General features: G+C 40.3%; 2 protein-coding genes across 7 annotated transcripts in view; one reads left to right on the top strand and one right to left on the bottom strand.

Moving 5' to 3' along the window:
• Pibf1 (progesterone immunomodulatory binding factor 1) overlaps positions 1–11,520 on the bottom strand; it is a 169,033-nt gene extending 157,513 nt beyond the window's left edge. For all 3 annotated transcript variants that reach the window (XR_004116088.1, XR_004116089.1, XM_031361363.1), the window contains exons 1-4: positions 11,251–11,520; positions 10,047–10,319; positions 5,608–5,708; positions 3,033–3,231 (exon numbers count right to left, since the gene is read on the bottom strand). Coding sequence is in view for 1 of the 3 variants with exons in the window: in XM_031361363.1 (XP_031217223.1) it covers positions 3,033–3,231; positions 5,608–5,708; positions 10,047–10,298 (552 nt within the window). In the remaining 2 variants the exon portion in view is untranslated. The remainder of the gene's footprint in view (positions 1–3,032; positions 3,232–5,607; positions 5,709–10,046; positions 10,320–11,250) is intronic.
• A 92-nt stretch (positions 11,521–11,612) lies between these two features.
• The window catches only part of Dis3 (DIS3 homolog, exosome endoribonuclease and 3'-5' exoribonuclease), a 29,547-nt gene continuing 21,498 nt past the window's right edge, over positions 11,613–19,661 (top strand). The window contains exons 1-6 of one of the 4 annotated variants that reach the window (XM_031361359.1): positions 11,927–11,981; positions 12,221–12,288; positions 12,558–12,715; positions 13,699–13,892; positions 14,477–14,550; positions 15,960–16,127. In XM_031361359.1, coding sequence (XP_031217219.1) covers positions 12,597–12,715; positions 13,699–13,892; positions 14,477–14,550; positions 15,960–16,127 — 555 coding nt within the window. In that variant the 5' untranslated portion in view covers positions 11,927–11,981; positions 12,221–12,288; positions 12,558–12,596. The other 3 variants (XM_031361360.1, XM_031361358.1, XM_031361361.1) reach the window with 3 other exon arrangements.

The following is a 19,661-nucleotide window of genomic DNA, read 5'->3' as shown; positions in this document are numbered from 1 at the left end:
AAAAAAAAAAAAAAAAAAGTAAAATAAGCAATCTTGAATCCAAATTAAAATTACACATTGCCACTTGCATGCAGCAGTCTGTCCTGGACAGCTTCACTTTCTGCCATTTACTTTCTCTGATCCAACTGTGGTAAAAATATTAACTGGAAAGTTTTGGAAATCTTTCAAATAATTTTATTAAGGTATACTGCTATACTTGTTTTTGGCACCTTTTTGCAATGTCTTATATAATCTTCACCATAGACACACATATAGAGGAAACAAAACCCGCGGCCAAACGCTCAGTGCCACCGACCAGCAGACACGGCATGCATTCCCCACAGACCTATCGGTAATAAGTGTAATTGAGTTTAAATAACAAAGTACCCTGCAAACTTAACTGAACTCCCTATCCTTCATCCCCATTTATTTTCTCCGAAGCACATGTAATACATCCCACACACTCCATTGTTAAGTTGCTCTTTGTTAGGTTCAACACCAAAGTTAAGTGCTACGAGGGCAGAGATTTTATCTGGCTTATATACTGCTCTGTCAACCTAAATATCACTTTAAGAGATAAATTTCATTCTTTGCTCTTCCCCCCAGGCTCTTGGCAACATCTCACCATGTGGTTGCCCTTGCAGTTGTTAGGGTCCTGAGAATGAATCTCGATGATAGAACTGTTTCCACTCAATCCAGACCTCTCTTCTCACTCTTTATTCCTTTTATAACCCAACTATCCCACCCTACAAGATCCTAAGAACCAAGATGCCATCAATAAGGTGAGAGCGAGCAATTAGGGGTTACTTATTACTGAGGCACATAACCCAAAAGTCCTTAGTACATGTTTGTACTGCAGAAATACCCAGTCTAGTAAGAAGCAAGTATTAAAAGCTGGCCCTTAAGGCAGTGAAATCTATATCAGTTAATTAGATAGAATAACATTTCATGTAAAAGGGTAAAAGAATTCTAACAAGCCAGAAAGCAAAAGTGTACATACTTTATATCTATTATGAATGAAGCTTCAGTGACATTTTCAAAATTTCTTTTAGACGGTCTATGTTGGGCAGAAAAACTGACCCATTTAAATCAAAAGCTGAACAAAAAACTACCATATGATTTTCTTTCAGAAACCTGATCCAGAAACCTTGGTCCACTGAAAACCAAGAACAATTACCATTCCATCAAGCTAGTAGGTGGTATACCGCACTTACAAAGACTCAGTAAGCACTGTGCTAGGCACTTACCATATGCTTTACAAACTCAGTTCATCTTTACAACCGAGAGATATATCAGCTTTGACAAATGAGGAAAACAGAAAGGCTCTCAGGGTAAAATTATATCTAACATAAAAAAGCAACAGCTGTCAGTGCGGGCTTTGGGTATTTCTGGCTCTTGCCCTGTTCACTGGTCTCAATTCTTTTAGGGAATTCATAAATAAAAAGTATTTGCATAGTAAAAGTAAGTATGATCTTATTCAATTTAATTCTCACTCCCTGATTTTCTATATGACATAAGGTGACGACACTGGGACTTTTAAAACACATAGTTATTGTATTTATTTGTTTTTAGAGAAGGTCTTGCTTTATTGCTGAAGCTGGCCACCTGAACATTTGGGTTCGAGAGATCCTCCTGCCTCAGCCTGTTTAGTAGCTGGGATAAGCACTGTTAGAGAACCAGCATACCCAACCCTTCTTGTGCTTAATCTGTTTCCCTAAGGTTTAGTTTCAAATAATGCAAGTGTTAATGGATATATACGCCCATACAAACAAGAGCTCTGTAGGCTAGAAGGGGTTGCTGATACCAAACTGGCTTGAGACTCATACCAAAGACTACGCCTAAGTACAAGTTTGCTTAAGAAAACCAGATTCTGAACTAATCTATAACAAGATTCTACTCCTTTGTTAGTCCTTAATAATCATAAACACTCCACTCTTACCCATTACCCGTATTTAATTCCAGACAGTACTAATCTGGCCCATCCTCAGAGTTTTACTTTAGAGACTGTTATAAAACACTATAAAATACCTCATTTTGCATACTATGGAGTCACTGAAATTTTGGATTTAAATATACTTTCCATTTTTATGAGGGTCAAAAAGTATTATCAGTTTGGTGTTTCAAAAGCAATACTCTTTGGGTAAGGTAAGTCTAAACTTGTCCCTGGATGACCCAGAGAAGGAGTCAGAGTAAGACAAACAAGACTGCCTCAAAGAGAGAAAGGCTTTGGGAATCTACAAAGGAAATAAAAGAAAACAATGCAGAGAAAAAGACAGAGCCCGGACTGCGAAGAAGAGAGCTGCCAGGCTGGGGAGGTAGCAGTTGCTCACATGTCTGCTAGAAGCAGGACAACTTGAGTTCAATCCCAAACCCACAGAACAAAGCCAGGTGAGGTGGCACATGGTTATTATCCCAGTGCTGGGGAGGTGGGGCAGGCAAATCCCTGGGCTTCACTATGCTAATTAATTGACAAGCTCCAGGTCATTGAGACTCTGTCTCAAAAATGAATGAATTAATTAATAAATAACACGGTTATGCCTGAGTAACACTGAAGGCTGTCCTGTGGCCTCTACTGTATGCACACCTATGTGTACATACACCAGCACACATATATAACATACATAAGCTATGTGGAGTGGGAACTAGAAGGGTAAATGATTACATGTAAAGGGAAGCAGAGAGGGACTACTTATGGAAGGGAGGCAGCAGCTCGAAGGAAGTCAGGAGGGGTGGTCTCAGGGAGAGGAGAGTGAACAATGGCAACATATGTGTCACATATGCACCAAAAGGTAATGAAGTATTTCACAGGCTAACTTAAAACATAAAAAACAGATATATAAAGAATGCCTCTACAAAAATGCCAAGCCAATTTCAGTCTGAGATTAGATGGAGCTGTGTTTTGGGTTTCTTTGTTTACTGTTTTTATTTTTCTGGGACAGGGATGGCTTTCAACTCACTCTGTAGATCCTATCTCCACACCCCGAGGCCAGAGGTTACAGTATGTATAACTACCCTGAGCTTTGGGGTCTTGTCCAGATGATCACGACACTTACAGATACATATTCAGGAATAGAAAGTTGATCTTCAGGAAAAGATTTTAGCTTCGCATACTGCTCTTCAGTCAGCTCAAAGTCTCGCAGATTTCGGCGAACATCTCCAGCCTTTTCTCTTAGCTGATGATTTGTCTCTTCCAGTTGCTTTTGTCTCAATAAAATGGTTTCCATTTCTTGTTTCATTAGTTCTTGATATTTTCTACATTAAGAGAATTTATGGCAAGCTTTAAAATCACTGGGACTTTTTTCAGAGTTCCATATAGTAGTCTTGGCTACCATCAGTGCTGATTTATGTATTGAGTTAAATATGAAGTAGCAAATCCATACAGATTAGTAAATATAGAATTCCAAAGTATTAGAGAATCAACATTCTTAAGTAGTAACTTAAAAATTCAAATAATGGCCGGGCAGTGGTGGTGCATGCCTTTAATCCCAGCACTTGGGAGGCAGAGGCAGGTGGATTTCTGAGTTCGAGGCCAGCCTGGTCTACAGAGTGAGTTCCAGGACAGCCAGGGCTGCTATACAGAGAAACCCTGTCTCGAAAAAACCAAAACCAAAACCAACCAAACAAACAAACAAAATTCAAATAACAAAATTATACATTTAATCTGCTAAAGCAGTGGTTCTCAACATGTAGGGTCATGACTCTTTTGGGGCACTGAATGACCCATTCACAGGGATCGCCAAAGACCATTGGAAAATACAGATTTTATATTACAATTCAAAACAGCAGCCAGGCAGTGGTGGCACATTGCCTTTAATCCCAGCATTTGGGAGGCAGAGGTGGGTGATTGCCGAGTTCGAGGCCAGCCTGGTCTACAGAGTGAGTTCCAGGACAGCCAGGGCTACAAGAGAAACCCTGTCTCGAAAAAAACCCAAAACCCAAAACCAAAAAAAAAAAAAAAAAAAAAAAAAAAAAAAAAAAAAAAAAAAAAAAAAAAAAAAAAAAACCAAAACCAAAACCAAAAAAACAAAAAAGCAGCAGCAAATTACAATTATGAGGGAGCAACAAAAATAAAGTTTTGATTGGGGGTCACCACAACATGACGAACTCTATCAAATGGTCAGAGCATTAGGAACATTGACAACTACTGTGCTGAAGTTAAAGCCTTATGTGTCAGCTTTGGACCCTAGTTACTAATGTCCATTTCTCTTTCGTCCTGATACTGCATCTTTTTAATACAGTGACACTGAGCCCTATAAGGTAAGTCTGAGCCATCCTGATGTATGGAGCCCAGGAGCTGACTTAGAATGTCCTTCTCAGCTGTTTCTCCCCTTACTTTGTAAAACAGAGAGTGTGTGCGCTGAACCCAAACAGCGCTCTTCTGCCTAGACCTGCTGGCCAGTGAGCTCCTGGGATCTGCTTGTCTTCACCCTCACCATGCTGGGTTTCAGGAATATACCACCACTCTCAGCTTTCACTCAGCATTCAAACTCAGGGCCTCTGGCAAGCACCTTACCTCTGAGCCACTTCCCTAGTCTAGAGAAGAGACCTTAAACGGCACCAACAAAAATCTGAGAAGAAATTGTTTGTGGATATGTTTTTGCTTAGTCTTTAAACCCATCTTGCCTCTACTGATTTATCAAGTCTTGCTATGTAGCGCTGGATGGCTGAAACTTACTCTATGGACCAGACTTAGCTCACAAAGATCTGCTGCCTCTGCATCCCAAGGGCTGGGAATAAAGCATGAGCTACCAGACCTTTAATTTTTTTTTCAATTGGTCATTCACATTTATTGAGTGTTTTCCATGAATTTATTCTACAAACAACGCATATTTTTCTACTAAAATTTCATTGTTTATGTCACTTTAAATTACGTGAGTATGCTGGATAGTGGGTGGTGAATGCCTATATTCTAGCATTTGGGAGGCAGAGATAGGCCTATCTCTGTGAGTTCCAAGCCAGTCTATACAGCTAGTTCCTGAATAATCAGGGGTACACAAACAAACCCTGTCTCAAAAAACAAATTTTATAAGCACAATTGGCATAAGTACATTTGAGAGTAAACAATGATATTTTATTTCGTTTCTTGCCTGCTTGTTTGAAATAAGGCCTCACTCACCTAGCCAGAGTTAGCCTCCAACTCATTATGTAGTCAAGGATGACCTTGAACTCTTGATCATTATACCCAGTACTGGGGTTATACGTGTGTGTTACTACACCAAGCTTAATTCCCACTTGATAAATATAATTCACCTACCTGATATAGGCATACTAATTGTGCGCGTGTGTGTGTGTGTGTGTGTATGTGTATAAATATCAGTGAAATCCAATAGCTGGGATAATCCAGAATGTTTTGTAGAGTGAATGAAGAAAAAGTTTATCTACATACCAAGTTGTAGTCAATTTAGAAACTCCTTTTGTAATTTATAGGTTGCTTATACAAGCCAGTATTTGTTGATGATTATTGAATCTTAACATGCATTTTGTATACTGTTATAAAGCAACCTGCCCTTCGGTGGTCTAGATGTGAAGATAAGCATATATAATTTAAAATTTCTTTATTATAGCCTATAGTAAAATGCATAAACAAGAATAAAACTACATTTAGTTGATAAGCAGATGTTGTCTTACTTGGCATCTTTCTGTTGAACAGTCAACTGATTGTCTAGTCGCAAGGTCAGCAGCTGTTTCTGGTGAAGGGCGTCATTAAGTCTCTCCTCCAGCTCTTCAATCTGAGCAGAGAGAATCTAGTTAAGTTCTACGGTCAGCTTTCAGTTAGCACAACAACAACAAACCACTCAAAAGAAACAGAACAGAGTCTATAGGGTTCTGGGTTGAAGCTACTGTCTTAGAGATGGTTTGGCCAGGCCATGATTGCGATGAACTCCCCCTAACTTACAAATCTCACTCAAACAGGAACTTCATGCAAGCATTCTGCTCATACTAACTGCTAAGTCACCAGTTAACCTGAGCTCTGCACATCCTCCAGTGACTGACACAGAGGTGAAAACAGAAACATCTAGAACGAAACAAGTAACTGCTCAATTCACTAATCTTATAGTTTCTGAATTAAAAAGAAAAAAAGGGCTCTCCTGACATGCCTGTCTGGACTATTATACAGTTCCTCCCCAATTTCCTTTCCTGATAGTTCACAAACTTCAGTATCTTCCTTCATCTTACCTTTAGAATGTGTAACAGAAGTGCACCACTTTCAAGTCACCCTCTTTGTAAAAAATTCTAACTGTAGCAGAGTACACTCCCAGAGATCTTTGCCAACAAGTTCCTCTGTGACTAACTGAAAACAACACATAGCTCAGCCCATAGAAACCTTCCAGTTCCCTAAGATCCTGTGCTTTCTGTTAACCCCTATGCACTTGGTCCTGTGCTAGTCTACTCATTTCTTTTCCCTTCCTTTCAATCTAGACAGTTGTCTCTCCATTAACAACTAAGTGAATTTAACAGCATTCTTCTTGCATCAAGCTCCCTCTCTGCTTACCATTAAGCATATAATCACTTTCCACACACAAAACAACAAACAACACTGCCTTGATCACATTACTCCTAGGCTATAAACCATTTCCCCGCTATCTTTCAGAGTAAAGCTTTAACATTTGTCCCATGCTATTCCAGTGGAACTATTCTTGTCAAAATCTGTAATGCTCAATCCAGAGGGTTTCCCTAAGTGGAAAAAGGGAGGTTAAACAGTTAAGCACTATATGTGAGACACTATTCAAATACTAGAATCCAGCAATAACATAATACAAGTATGTCCTTGCACTCAGGGTCCCCATAATCTATTAAAAGACACTAACAAATATGGGCTGGCGAGATGGCTTGGAAGGTAACTGCTTCCTGCCAATCTTGATGACCTGAGTTAGATCCCTGAAACCCACACAGTGGAAGGAAAGAACCAGCAGATATGGTCTTAAAATATTTCCCCCCTCCTCTTCCAAGATGTGCCCTGGGCCTTAGGTATACAGGGTTATCAGTTGGACTGGACTCCTATGGTCAGTTGTTTTCTGCATTGTGGTCTGCTGCAAAACAAAGCCTGTTTGATAAGGGGTAAAGGCTATATTTATTTATCTGTGGGTACCAGGATAAGCTGTAATGTAGCTAGAAATGATAGTGGTTTAGGGACATGGTGGTGATAGCTCCATGGCCTCAGCAGCCCAGGGTTGGCTGGCTATGCTTATAGTACCAGGCGTGAAAGTCCTTCTACTGCCTGGGCTGTAATCCAGTTAGATGACTGTTGGTTACCTCCTGATTAAGTATTACTATTAAACATTTCAGAATATCTTGCCAAGTAAGAAGCCTTGAATTCTGGGGGGAGAAGATACACTGGAGGAGCTGGAGAGAGGACAGAGGAGGGAGAATGATGTACATATAGAAGTCAGATTTGAAATTTTCAAAAACTAAATTGAAAAATGAGGGGAGAACCAAGTCCTACAAGAGTCCTTGAACTCTACATGTGCTCTACAGTATGTGTGCTCTCAGAACACAAAATAAATGTAAGAGTGAGAGAGATAAAATAAACAAAACTGGTAGGTCTGTATGTGTTTGTGGGTGTGTGTACACGTATAATTTGTACATAAAGGGATGAAAATGACATTACTATTTCAGTTGAGAACCGCTAATATGTATCGTGTGCTTATTAAGTGTCCGTATTCTCTCATCTCTATTTCCCTATATGGTAACCTAGTCACTAATGTGATAGGAGTTGGGGGAGGCCATCTGGGGAATGCTTAGGTTACACAGTGTGCCCAGGACAGGAGTGACTGCCTTAATGAAACAGACTGATGGAGAAAAATAGCTGCCCTTCCACCAGGTGAGGACCCAGCAAGAGGTAGAAGACCCAGAATGGATCAAGAACTCACAGCCAGCACTGGCTCCTGGATATTTCACCTGCCACACTGAAAACAAATTCCTATTGCTAAAGTTTTTGTTTCAGCAGCTTAAATAGAGCAAGGCAAGGATAACAGCTACTAGTCTAATGTGCTCACTGGCTCTACTAGTCTAATGTGCTCACTGGCTCTACTAGTCTAATGTGCTCACTGGCTCTACTAGTCTAATGTGCTCACTGGCTCTACTAGTCTAATGTGCTCACTGGCTCTACTAGCCTAATGTGCTCACTGGCTCTACTAGCCTAATGTGCTCACTGGCTCTACTAGCCTAATGTGCTCACTGGCTCTACTAGCCTAATGTGCTCACTGGCTCTACTAGCCTAATGTGCTTACTGGCTCAGTCAGTAATGTGAAGTGCTATTTCTCTACTGCGTTAAAACCTGGAGGTTTTGGAAGGGCCCCATTAAGAAATCGTTCATTCTTTCTCATGTATTTTCCTCATGGGCAGAGCACTTGCCTAGCAGGCTTAAAGGCCTGGGTTTGATCCCAAGCATCTCACAAATAAATAAATAATAAAATTTTAAACCAATACTTTATGACTCATTTAACTGTTATGAGTTTGAATGTTTTGCCTGCACATATGTATGTTTGAGTATGATGCCTTTGGTGGACAGAAAACAGTACTGAATCCCCTGAAACTATGGGTTCTGAAATTTGAACCCAGGTCATATGTTAGAGTAGCAAATACTGCTAACTGCCTAGTGGTCTCTCCAGCCCTCTCCTTTGTACTATTAAGTTGTGAGAGTGGGCGTGCCATGGCAACTCTCATGAGTTAGTTCTCTTTTCACTATACATCCCAGAGATAGAACTCAGGTCCCTAGGCTTGTATGTTTAAGCATTTTTACCTATGAAACTATCTCACTGGCCCCAAATAAATATATTATCATTTAGTAGAAAAATGCTGACATATCTTAATATGCATAGTATATTAAGTAGCATAGAGCTAAGATAGAAGACCAAGTTAACAAGAGGAAGTATAATGAAAACATCAACAAACTGCTGGACAGGGGCTTCGGCAGGAAGAGCTGAGATGGGGAGCAAAGCTGGAAAGTTCACTGCCAGAAACAAGCAACTGTCTTAGGGACAGAAGTCAGTCACTATTTCTTAGGGCTACTTTAATCTCTCCCAGGTATTCCATGAACTACCCTGGGACTAGATAACCACACAAGGCAAAAATGTAAGAACTAGTTCATCTTTGCTAAAGGATAACACACTTGCTAAAAGACAATGGTCACCTAAGTCTAACTTCTATGACACAGTAACTCTCAGACACACAGTAACTGTGTGGGAAGATAACAAGGAAATTAGACTCCCAAAGAAACGACAATTTGGATTCAACAATACAACAATACAGTTGTGATCTTCAGGCTTCCTATCAAGCTAGTCAGTTATGGGAAACATGGCTACAAATTACTCTTAAGAAAATACAGATTCCACTAATGCCACACTTTAAAAATTGAGCACCTTTAATCCCAGCACTTGGGAGGCAGAGGCAGGCGGATCTCTGAGTTCGAGGCCAGCCTGGTCTACAGACTGAGTTCTAGGACAGCCAGAGCTACACAGAGAAACCCTGTCTCGAAAAACCAAAAAGAAAAAAAAATTTTGAGCTTTCAAAATAACTCATTCATACATTTTTTTTTTTTTTTTTTTATTTTTCAAGACAGGATTTCTCTGTATAGCCCTGGCTGTCCTGGAACTCACTCTATAGACCAGGCTGGCCTTGAACTCAGAAATTCACCTGCCTGTACCTTCCAAGTGCTGGGATTAAAGTTGTGCGCCACCACTGCCCTCATTCATACATTTAAAACACCCCATTTTAATATGCAAAGAATAAGAAGGCAATATTGGAAAAGGAATATGAAGTGTACCACTTAGTTCCAATTATATATATGTATAATATGTGTAATATACATATGTATAATATATATGTATTATATATATATTACATATATATATTTTTTTGAGACAGAAAATTCACATAGTCCTGGCTGTCCTAGACCTCACCACATAAATCAGAATGGCCTAGAATTCAGAGATCCACCTGCCTGTGCTTCCAAGTGCTGGAATTAAAAGCATATGCAACCACACCCAGTCTATATACCAACTTATTTTTTCTTTCCAGCTTAAAGATAATAAGGCAGGTTAAATAAAATTTGCATCTGACCTTACCTTTGTAAGATAATCCATTTTCAAGTTGTCGATCATCATGTTTTTTTGGGATAGCTCGATTTTCAGTAACTGAATATTATGAAGTATTTCTTTTCTTTCAATTAACTGCCTGGTGACTTTGACTTTACCCTCTCGTTCTTCCGATGAGGAAACATCATCTGTATGAATGGTTGTTTCCAAACTAATATCTTCAGATTCCAGAGAACTAGAGATATTTACTTTTTTTGATTCCTTGGCAATTTTTCGAGACATTTTATGATTTGAATCAATCTTCTGTAGAATAAAAAGAAATAAAGTTAAATATACAAAATCCTTCTACAGGGCATATTAGTGCATTAATGAGACACCAAAGATTGCCTAGATCATTAGGTATTGGAAGGTCTCAAATCTAAGCCAGGTAAGTACTATGAATTACTGCTCAAATAAAACAGATTCACTAAATCCTATCATGAACTCACCCGTTTGTCACCACACACACACACACACACACACACACACACACACACACACACGTGCCCTTGTGTGAGCATGTATATGTGTCTTGGGGTAAGAATCTTACCTGAAGGTAACAGTGGTAAATAAAGTTGTGTAAAATAGAAAAGAGCCCTATAATACCAAGTGTCCAGGAGAGGTTGATTTTTGTTAGTATAAGTTCTCATAGAAGTAGTTTTTAAATCCGGACACACACAGGAAAAGGTTTGTATGTTAGTGGAGGGTTTATAAAGCAAGAGCAGAGGAGACATCAAGACTTACATGCCAGGTTTATTTTTACAGGTAAGGCATCACTGAAAAACTTGAAAGCGGGATCACAGGGAGACAAAGCATTTTTAAATAACTTGAGAAATTAAAGAGGACTTTAGTAACTCCCTTGCTTATAAACAGTACACGATTTAGAAAAATAGTTACAGAATTAGCTATTTCAGTTTTTCTAAAGGGAACGCTTTAGAAGGAGGTGTGTGTGTGGTGGTGGGCAACAGGAAGAGCTACAGTACAATCCGCCTCTTTCCTTTTTAAAGGGGAGGGTGGGGAAAAAAAGTAAAACAAAAAAACAAAAAAACAAAAAAACGAATCCTCGCGTGAGTAACAAAGGACCTGGGACCGGCTTCTCCCTCTTTGGCTTAGCAACTATAAATTCTAAATTTCATACATTTTAACATCTTTGCACCGCGCGTGAAAGAAAGGGAAGCAGATTCCTGGAAGCTACCTCTCAAGCGCCAGCAATTCCGCATATAAGGCTAAAACCAGCTTCACCGCGGACACTTGGAAGAACCAGTGGCGTCTTCAGACAGCACCTCAGGCTGCAACCTCTCAACAAGGATCTCGGGGCTACCGGAACCGTTAGGAGCGGTCACCAAGACAACCATCGGCCCTGCCCCCGAAGAAGTCGGGAGAACCCGGGGCGCGCAGGTACCCAAGCTCACTCTTTCCCGGAAGCCAGTCGGAAGCGGTGCAGGCTGGGAGCTGCAGTCCAGAGGGCAGTCCCGCCCACCGGTGGGCGGGAAGAACCTACACTCGCCCAATCGCCGCGACCGTCGGGGAACTAACGCGCCTCGGTGTTTTCTCGCGAGAGTGAAAACCTAACAGCTCGCGGGAAAGAGGCGGAAATGCGAGTGGGAGCGCCTCCGTTTGTTGTCTGACGCTCTTTCCGTCCAGCGTTCGTAGCGGTCGGGATTTCGCCCCGGTCGGGGTTCCGCGCCGCGAGACAAGATGCTCAAGTCCAAAACGTTCCTAAAGAAGACGCGCGCGGGCGGCGTGGTGAAGATCGTGCGCGAGCACTACCTGCGGGATGACATCGGCTGCGGCGCGCCGGCCTGCTCGGCCTGCGGTGGGGCGCATGCCGGCCCGGCCCTGGAGCTGCAGCCCCGCGATCAGGCGAGCAGCCTCTGCCCGCGGCCGCACTACCTTCTGCCGGACACCAACGTGCTGCTGCACCAGGTGCGTGCGTGGACGCCGGGCCGCATGGTGACGAGGGGGCGTGGCAGATAGGGGGACCTGGGACCGGGGAGGCGGGTCATGGGATGGCGAGGCCAGTACCTTGGCCACCCTCGCTTCCAGTTATCCAGGCCGAGGTACCGTTCCCTAACGTTGCTTTATTATTTAATATCTTTTTCGGTTCGTGGAGTCGTATTTTTAGACACGTTAATTTCTAACCCCTGGTGTCTCTTCTACTTTAGATTTTAAGTGCCTGGAAGCCGGGGACCTGGGCTTCTGTGGTCTCCAGATTGCGACCCCCAGGCAGCTTGTAAGTGCCTACGAACAAAAAAAAAAATTGTGTGGGCCAGCGTAATTTATTTATTATTAGCTTTGATATTACAAACTTTGCGGTCCGGTTACGGGTGCTTGTCATCTCAAGCCTGCAGGGCCCAGTGACTTTGTCACGTTTTCTACAGCAAAGTAACACTTGGCCTAACGGACAGTCAGTGTTTTAAACCGTAACAAGAATTTAGGCTGGGCAGAGACACGTTATAACTAGACCCCGAGGGAAAATTGACATTTGCTTTTGTTTTTAAGATTGATGTTCTGGAGGATCCTGCCATCAGGAATGTGATCATGCTACAGACTGTCATGCAAGAAGTGAGAAACCGGAGCGCCCCCATATATAAGCGAATCCGGGATGTGACTAATAACCAGGAGAAGCATTTCTATACATTCACTAATGAGCACCATAAGTAAGTATCGTAAAACCACAGGGTTACCTAAAAATAAAGCAAACCTGGAAGTAATTTATCAGAGATAGTCTGTAGCTTCCTGTGCTGTTTGGTCCTTACCTAGTGGACACAGTGCTACTTAGGCCTGCCTCGTCTATGGTCACGGTGTTAGTGAGGTCACACCCTATACCAGGATCTAGTGGCTAAAACAGTCCTTTTACTACTGAAGTATTCCCTTTAAGTTGTGTCTATTGAGTTGAATGACAGAGTTTTTGGAGATAAGAATCATCTAGCCTCCTGCAATACCATGTTATGTGAGTAATGAATATATAGGATAAAAATGTGGGGGTTTGTGAAAAAAAGATAAAAAATATAAATTTATGATTAATAAGCTTGATCTTACATCTGATTTATTGAAATTGGGTTTCTAAAAATAATTCCGTATAATTCAGGTTCCTGACCTTTCTAAAAATAATTCCGTATAATTCAGGTTCCTGACCTTTGAACTCACTGTCTACTCTCAGAACATACAGTATAATAAGTAATATGTAATGTGGATTAAAGTCACTTTCTCAGCTTTGATATTATTAACATTTTGAACTGAGTAGTATTTGGTTGTATGAGAAATTATTTTATACGTTGTAGGTGCTTAGCATGCCTGGCCTATGCCAAGTATGTGTAAATGGTATTCACCTATCAGTTCTAAGTTTAATGAACCAGAATGTTTCCAAACATTGTCATGTGTACTCTGTTCTTAACATCCTGGAACTAAGTTCTGCAGGAACTAAGTGCACATTCGAGCACCACACACATGCATTCCTAGAGAGAGAAAGAGAGGTGGGGGGGGGGGGGGGGGGAGAGAAACAGAGACAGACAGCCAGCCTGCGGGCTGCTCATTCATTATACGTCCTTAAACTTCAGTAGCTGTTGAACATTTATTTCTCAGAAGTTTTCACACTACTAGCTAACTTTTATTTTGTGTTTTCTGTCTTTCTTACATTTAGAGAAACCTACATAGAGCAAGAACAGGGAGAGAATGCCAATGACAGAAATGATAGAGCCATTCGAGTAGCAGCAAAATGGTACAATGACCATCTGAAGAAGATGTCAACAGAAAATCAGCTACAAGTTATCTTGATAACAAATGACAAGAAGAACAAAGAAAAGGCGGTAGAAGAAGGAATACCGGCTTTCACATGTAGGTCTGGATGTAGAAGCTTCTATGTGTGTCTGCAACTGTATAGAAAAAGCAGGATCAGGCCACATGTTCACATGACACATGGTTTCATTGTCCTGTGTGATTTCATGTGATCTTTTTACATTTGAAACATGGTTTTCAAGTTTTAATGTGAGTGATTTTTTTGCTTTCGTATATGTAGAAGTTAAAAAAGTAGGCATTGGAAATCCTGGAACTATTTAAGGGATAGTTGTGAGCTACCATGAGGGTGCTGGGAACTGAAACCAGACACTCTGCAAAGCAGCAGGGTTTCTAACTGCTGAGCCATCAGTCTTTACATTTTCCATTCCTCAGTGAGCTAATAAGTAAGCGAGCCATAGGGAGTGGCTGGTAGGGTTTTCCTCATCATTTGCAGTTGACATAGTAAAAATTCGAGTGTGCTGGATCCACTGGTCTGTTTCAGTCATAATCACATGGTCGGCATGGATTTTGTTTCATTTATTAAAAATAGCAGGTATACTGTCAAAAGAAGATCATCCATGTCTTCTTATGCCTAGATAAAATACCTAGGCACTTGAATTTAAAAATAGTAACTTATTTTTCAGGTGAAGAATACGTAAAGAGCTTGACTGCTAACCCTGAACTTATAGACCGTCTTGCTTGCTTGTCTGATGAAATGGTATGTTTCAATATGTTCTGTTTTGAAGAGACGAAAATACAAAAATAGCCATCATGGGTAGGCCAGTCATGCATACACCATGAAGCCTAAAAGAGGGGGAAGGGAGTCATAGGAAACACATAACATTACAGGAGGGCCCTATAATGGGAAGCTAAAATTCATTCTGTTTGCTCAGTAAGTTTTCAGTCTTTAGTGATGACCTAAGTAAAGATCTACTATGAAATGAGACAATGGAATTGAGCTCTCTACATTAAACGTCTGACTGACAGAAATAAAGGGTGTGTAAGAGTGAGCTGGAGAGCAGAGTGCTGTGATCAAAAGGGTAATTTATTCCTAAGACTGCTCTAATGGCAGTATAAGACATACTGGATCAGTGCAAAGACCGGAGGCTGAGGAATAAGTATGGAGTTATTATTAACAGACAGTTTAAGAAAGACCACAGGAGAAATTAAACTGTTTTTTTTAGTTTATATACTAAATATCTACACACATATTTAGTAATAACTATACCATTATTAGGGAGGTCAGTGAAATATAATCTGAAGCATTCATAAAATTCTTGTCTTTGGCACGTAGCTATGGTAAATGATGTAAATGATGACTATTGATCATAAGAACTCACAAACACAAACTATGCAATGCTATTAATGAGACCCAGTCTCAGTGAACTTCTGGACAGTTAGAGTAGCTATTCTGAAGCTGTGACATTTGTTTTTGTTTTTGAGACAGGGTTTAACTTTGTAGCCATGGCTGTCCTGGAAGTTGCTCTATAGATTAGGCTAGCCTCAAAATCAAAGAGATTCTACTGCCTCTGCCTTCTGAGTTCTGATTGTAAAGCCATGTGCTAGCACCATCCTTATCAAAATGTATTTCGAAGCACTTATCTACCACTATAAAAAAATAAAGAAACATGACTCAAGTGACTGGAGTATTTCTTTCCTTATTACAATGATATCTGTTGTTACTGAGGTAGCTATCTATCTAATAAGACATAATACATGTATCCTTAAGTAGTTTTTCTCCCATCCTGTTTGTCTTCAACTAACTGCTTTACAAAACTAAAAGAATGCTGGAAGACACAAGCTGAACTGACCTTTTGGAATATATATTTTGGAGTATTCTAATAATTAGTTACTAGTTGCATATAGCTGATTAAATGTAATTTAAATATAAAATTCATTATACACATTTCAACAATTCAAGAGATTTTTGTGCTTAGTGCTATGGTGTTGACATTGGTAAAAAGATACTACCTTCTTTATAACAAGTTATTTTAGATAGAAGTGGCCTGGGAAAATGTTCTGCTCTGTTCGTTTAATTTCAGTTGCATATTTAATGTGGATTTTTAAGTTGTATGATACTTGTGGAAACAATGTCTTAAATAGACTTTCAATTTGCTTATTTCCTAGAATGAAATAGAAAGTGGGAAGATAATATTTTCAGAGCATCTTCCCTTAAGCAAGCTCCAACAAGGCATAAAATCTGGTTCCTACCTTCAAGGGACATTCAGAGCAAGCAGGGAAAATTATTTAGAAGCTACAGTGTGGATTCATGGAGACAGAGAAGATGAAAAAGAGGTAAGTATGAAAATAAATGCCTTTTAAAATTTTTAAAAAATTTTATTGTTGTGTATAACTGCGGGCTTTTCCACCCAGTCTCTTTGTTCCCAGAAATAGTAACTCAGAGAGTAATTATTTATTAATTAATTCCTAGGCCATAGCCTTTTTCTTGTTCCCTGACTACCTCATAACTTATTTATCCTATTTAGATTACTCTATGTCTTCCACATGGCTAGTTACCTCTCCTGAGGTTCATGCGACTATCTCCAGAGTTCGGGTGAATCTCCTGTGTGCCTCACTCTATCCCCAAGTCCTCTTTCTCTGTACTGGAACTTCCGCCTCCCCATTTCCTGTCTAAGCTAATAGACAGCATTATTGACAGGTAATACATCTGTATATTGCACAAGAGATTCTCTACCTTTTCCTCTTTTAGTCCAATGAAAGGCTTTTTCTTTTATTGCAATAATAAACTATATACATTAATAACAATTATGAAAACTATCAGGTGAGATTGTATTCACAATGTTTAGTCCATTTGTATTTGGCAGCTTTGAAGAGAGTACTCTACATCTGCCCTATCTTGGTGAGCTAGAGTTCCGTACCTAAATCATTTTATATCCAAACTTGTATTTGTAAACCTAATAATATCTTCTTAGACCTAAAATTAATCTAAACAGTTGAAGCTTAATTTTGAGACTAGCTAGTCTTCAGCCCTATCAGAGCCCTGTTAAGGAATAAATATTACCTTTTGAGACTAGCTAGTCTTCAGCCCCATCAGAGCCCTGTGAAGGAATAAATATTACCTTTTGAGACTAGCTAGTCTTCAGCCCCATCAGAGCCCTGTGAAGGAATAAATATTACCTGAGTGTGCAGGAAGTACAGGCAAGCAGCTTCTAAAGCTATAGAAATAATAGAGAAAGCTGGCTGCCTGGCTAGTTTCCCTAAATTTCTCTGTAAGGTTGGAGCATTGATCTTCAGCCTTCTGGCCCAGAATATCTATCTGATGACCTTTTTGTGAAGTGGAAATATAAAGGACTGTATACCCTGTCTTGGTAAAGCTCAGCAGTCACTTCCCTGTTCTCGTGTGGACAGTATTCTATCAGCAGCTGATCTATAGTATATCTGAATTGCCTGTCTCTAGCTATTTACTATCTGTTCAATTTTGTAAACATCTTATTGTAATTAACCAGAATAGTATCTAACATGACCATGAATTTGATTGTCTAACTACTAACTTGTATTCCTTAGTAGTTTGTAATAGTAGATTTCAAAAGGACTAGAACTTAATATTGCAGTTTTAAGAATTACATAGGTACAATACCTTAAACAAGAATTAGAGCATATACATAGTATGTTGTAACAAAATGTAGTCTTAATTTTGTATAAACGTACAAAGATCTTTACCAAATGTAAAAATATTTGCCTTGTTGATGGTGATATTTGGTTTAAGAGTAGATTCAATAATCTACCCTTTTATCCTGTTATTCCTATGCCACGCACCCCCCCCACACACACACCCTTTTCTTCTCATCCCGTTTGGGATGAACTATCTATCCCACCTTTTGGGAATGGGATGGCTCTCTTACAAATACTTCCTGCTGATTTGGGGCATTGTTTTCCTTTTGGGGGCCCCTCCAAAAAATTGGGATATTGTTTAGTTTTAAGAAAGCTAGCTGTAGCATTTGCTGTCCAGTCTCTGCTGAGAAAGTTCAGGACTTAGCTAACGTCCTGACTAGAACAGTCTTAGTGATACTGGACCAGTTGGATCAGGAGCTTTCTTTAGCTGTCCTGGATGCAGAATTTTGAGGGAACAGCATTGAGGCAGTTTGTGATGCTGGAGTAAATATCGCTCAGCATCTTCGTATCCCTGAAGGCAAATCTTGTCAGGGCTGCATTGGCTTTGTTGGTGTGAACATGAATAAACACAAGTGATACACATCTCTGCAAAAACATAGGATCTATCCATAACATTCCCTATGTCGTAATGTCTAAAAAATTGTTGTATCCTGATGGAAACATATGCTGAGCATTGTCAGCCTTAATCTGCAAAGGCATCTCCAAGGTAGCCGCTATCTCTAATAGATGTGCAATCTTAGAGTCACCCTTTTCAGAACTTAAGACAGTCTACTGGGATTCTGAACATGCATCATCTGTACGATGTATTCACATGTGTATATATATTTAATTCTCCAAGCTATAAAATGAAACATAAGCCATTGGATGACATTGCTCTACAATGGCACCCGTAAGCAGCACTGGATATTTAATTCAGGTGTTGCATCTCTGTGCGTTGCCATTTTAGTTCCTCAAGCTTCTGTGGACTTTTCTCATCTGGAACTACTTTCCTGCTCTTTGTAGGTTCCAGATCCTCCTAGTCTCTGTTACGTGGCTTGTGACCTAGGACTCCTTCTTTCAGTCCTTTCCTTATCAAAGTCTGTTTTAATCTGATCTTTCTAAAAAAGGATATAAAATTGTAATTGTTAACTGAACATAAAATTATTCGAATGCGTGATCTCCAGATATATTGTGTCATTGTGTTTTCCTTTTTTTTTTTTTCTTTTTTTTTGGTTTTTCAAGACAGGGTTTCTCTGTATAGCCCTGGCTATCCTGGAACTCACTCTGTAGACCAGGCTGGCCTTGAACTCAGAAATCCACCTGTCTCTGCCTCCCAAGTGCTGGAATTAAAGGCTGGCGCCACCACCGCCCGGCTGTGTTTTCCATTTTAACATAGGAAATAATTTTCTTTTAAACTCTTAACTCTCACTTTAAGAATCTAATTTCCTTATTTTTAAACTACTTATTTTTTTCTATGATTGTCTATACCTAGTTTCTTTCATTTTTTCTTTAGTACTTAAGTGTATTTTAATATATATTGTACCTGTTCAGAAGGTTTTCTCAGTTTAGGACTGGCTTCCATTGCCTGTTGCCATTCTCTGGCATGCAGGCCAGACCTTAAAGGGCCAAACCTCTCAGACAGGGACAGTATTGCCACTCTGAGCCATGTGCCGGCTTCTTGGTGGCATCTGCCAACCTTTGCTGCAATTTCTGGCCCAGGAAACTGCAGTCTCCTCCCTGCGAGTGTGGACTTGCTGGACAGTTTGCTGTGCAGCTCTGGAATGAGTCTCCTCAGCCAGCGATTAGCAGGCCCTGTCAAGGGCAGCCCATCATTCTTGCTGCACAGCAGGGGCTCTAAGGAAGCTGCTCTCCCACTCCCAGCTGGCTAGGAAAGCTCCTTCTACCCAGGACGTCTCAGGCTTCGAGCCCCACATTCAGTGCTTTGTTGGTAACTGAGGGTTTTTCACTCCCTCACACCCAGGTTCCTTGAAATAACCATGCTGAGACTTCATTATGAATAGTTGCCTAGGCCTAACGCTTTGGCTTGTTCCTCCTAGTTTGTAACTTAATTAACCTAGTTATTCTATTCTGTGTGCTGCCACGTGGTTAGTTATCTCTCCTCAATTTCATACATCTGTCTTCATCAGGGTGACTCTCTCTTGTACACTTGACTCTATCCCAGAATCCTCTTTCTGTGCTGGAGCTGCTCCCCAGCCC

Source organism: Mastomys coucha, unplaced genomic scaffold (assembly GCF_008632895.1).
Source record: "Mastomys coucha isolate ucsf_1 unplaced genomic scaffold, UCSF_Mcou_1 pScaffold9, whole genome shotgun sequence".
NCBI classification, from domain to species: Eukaryota; Metazoa; Chordata; class Mammalia; order Rodentia; family Muridae; genus Mastomys; species Mastomys coucha.
The sequence above is the reverse complement of the archived record's forward strand: the minus strand, read 5'-3'. Positions and strand labels throughout refer to the sequence as shown.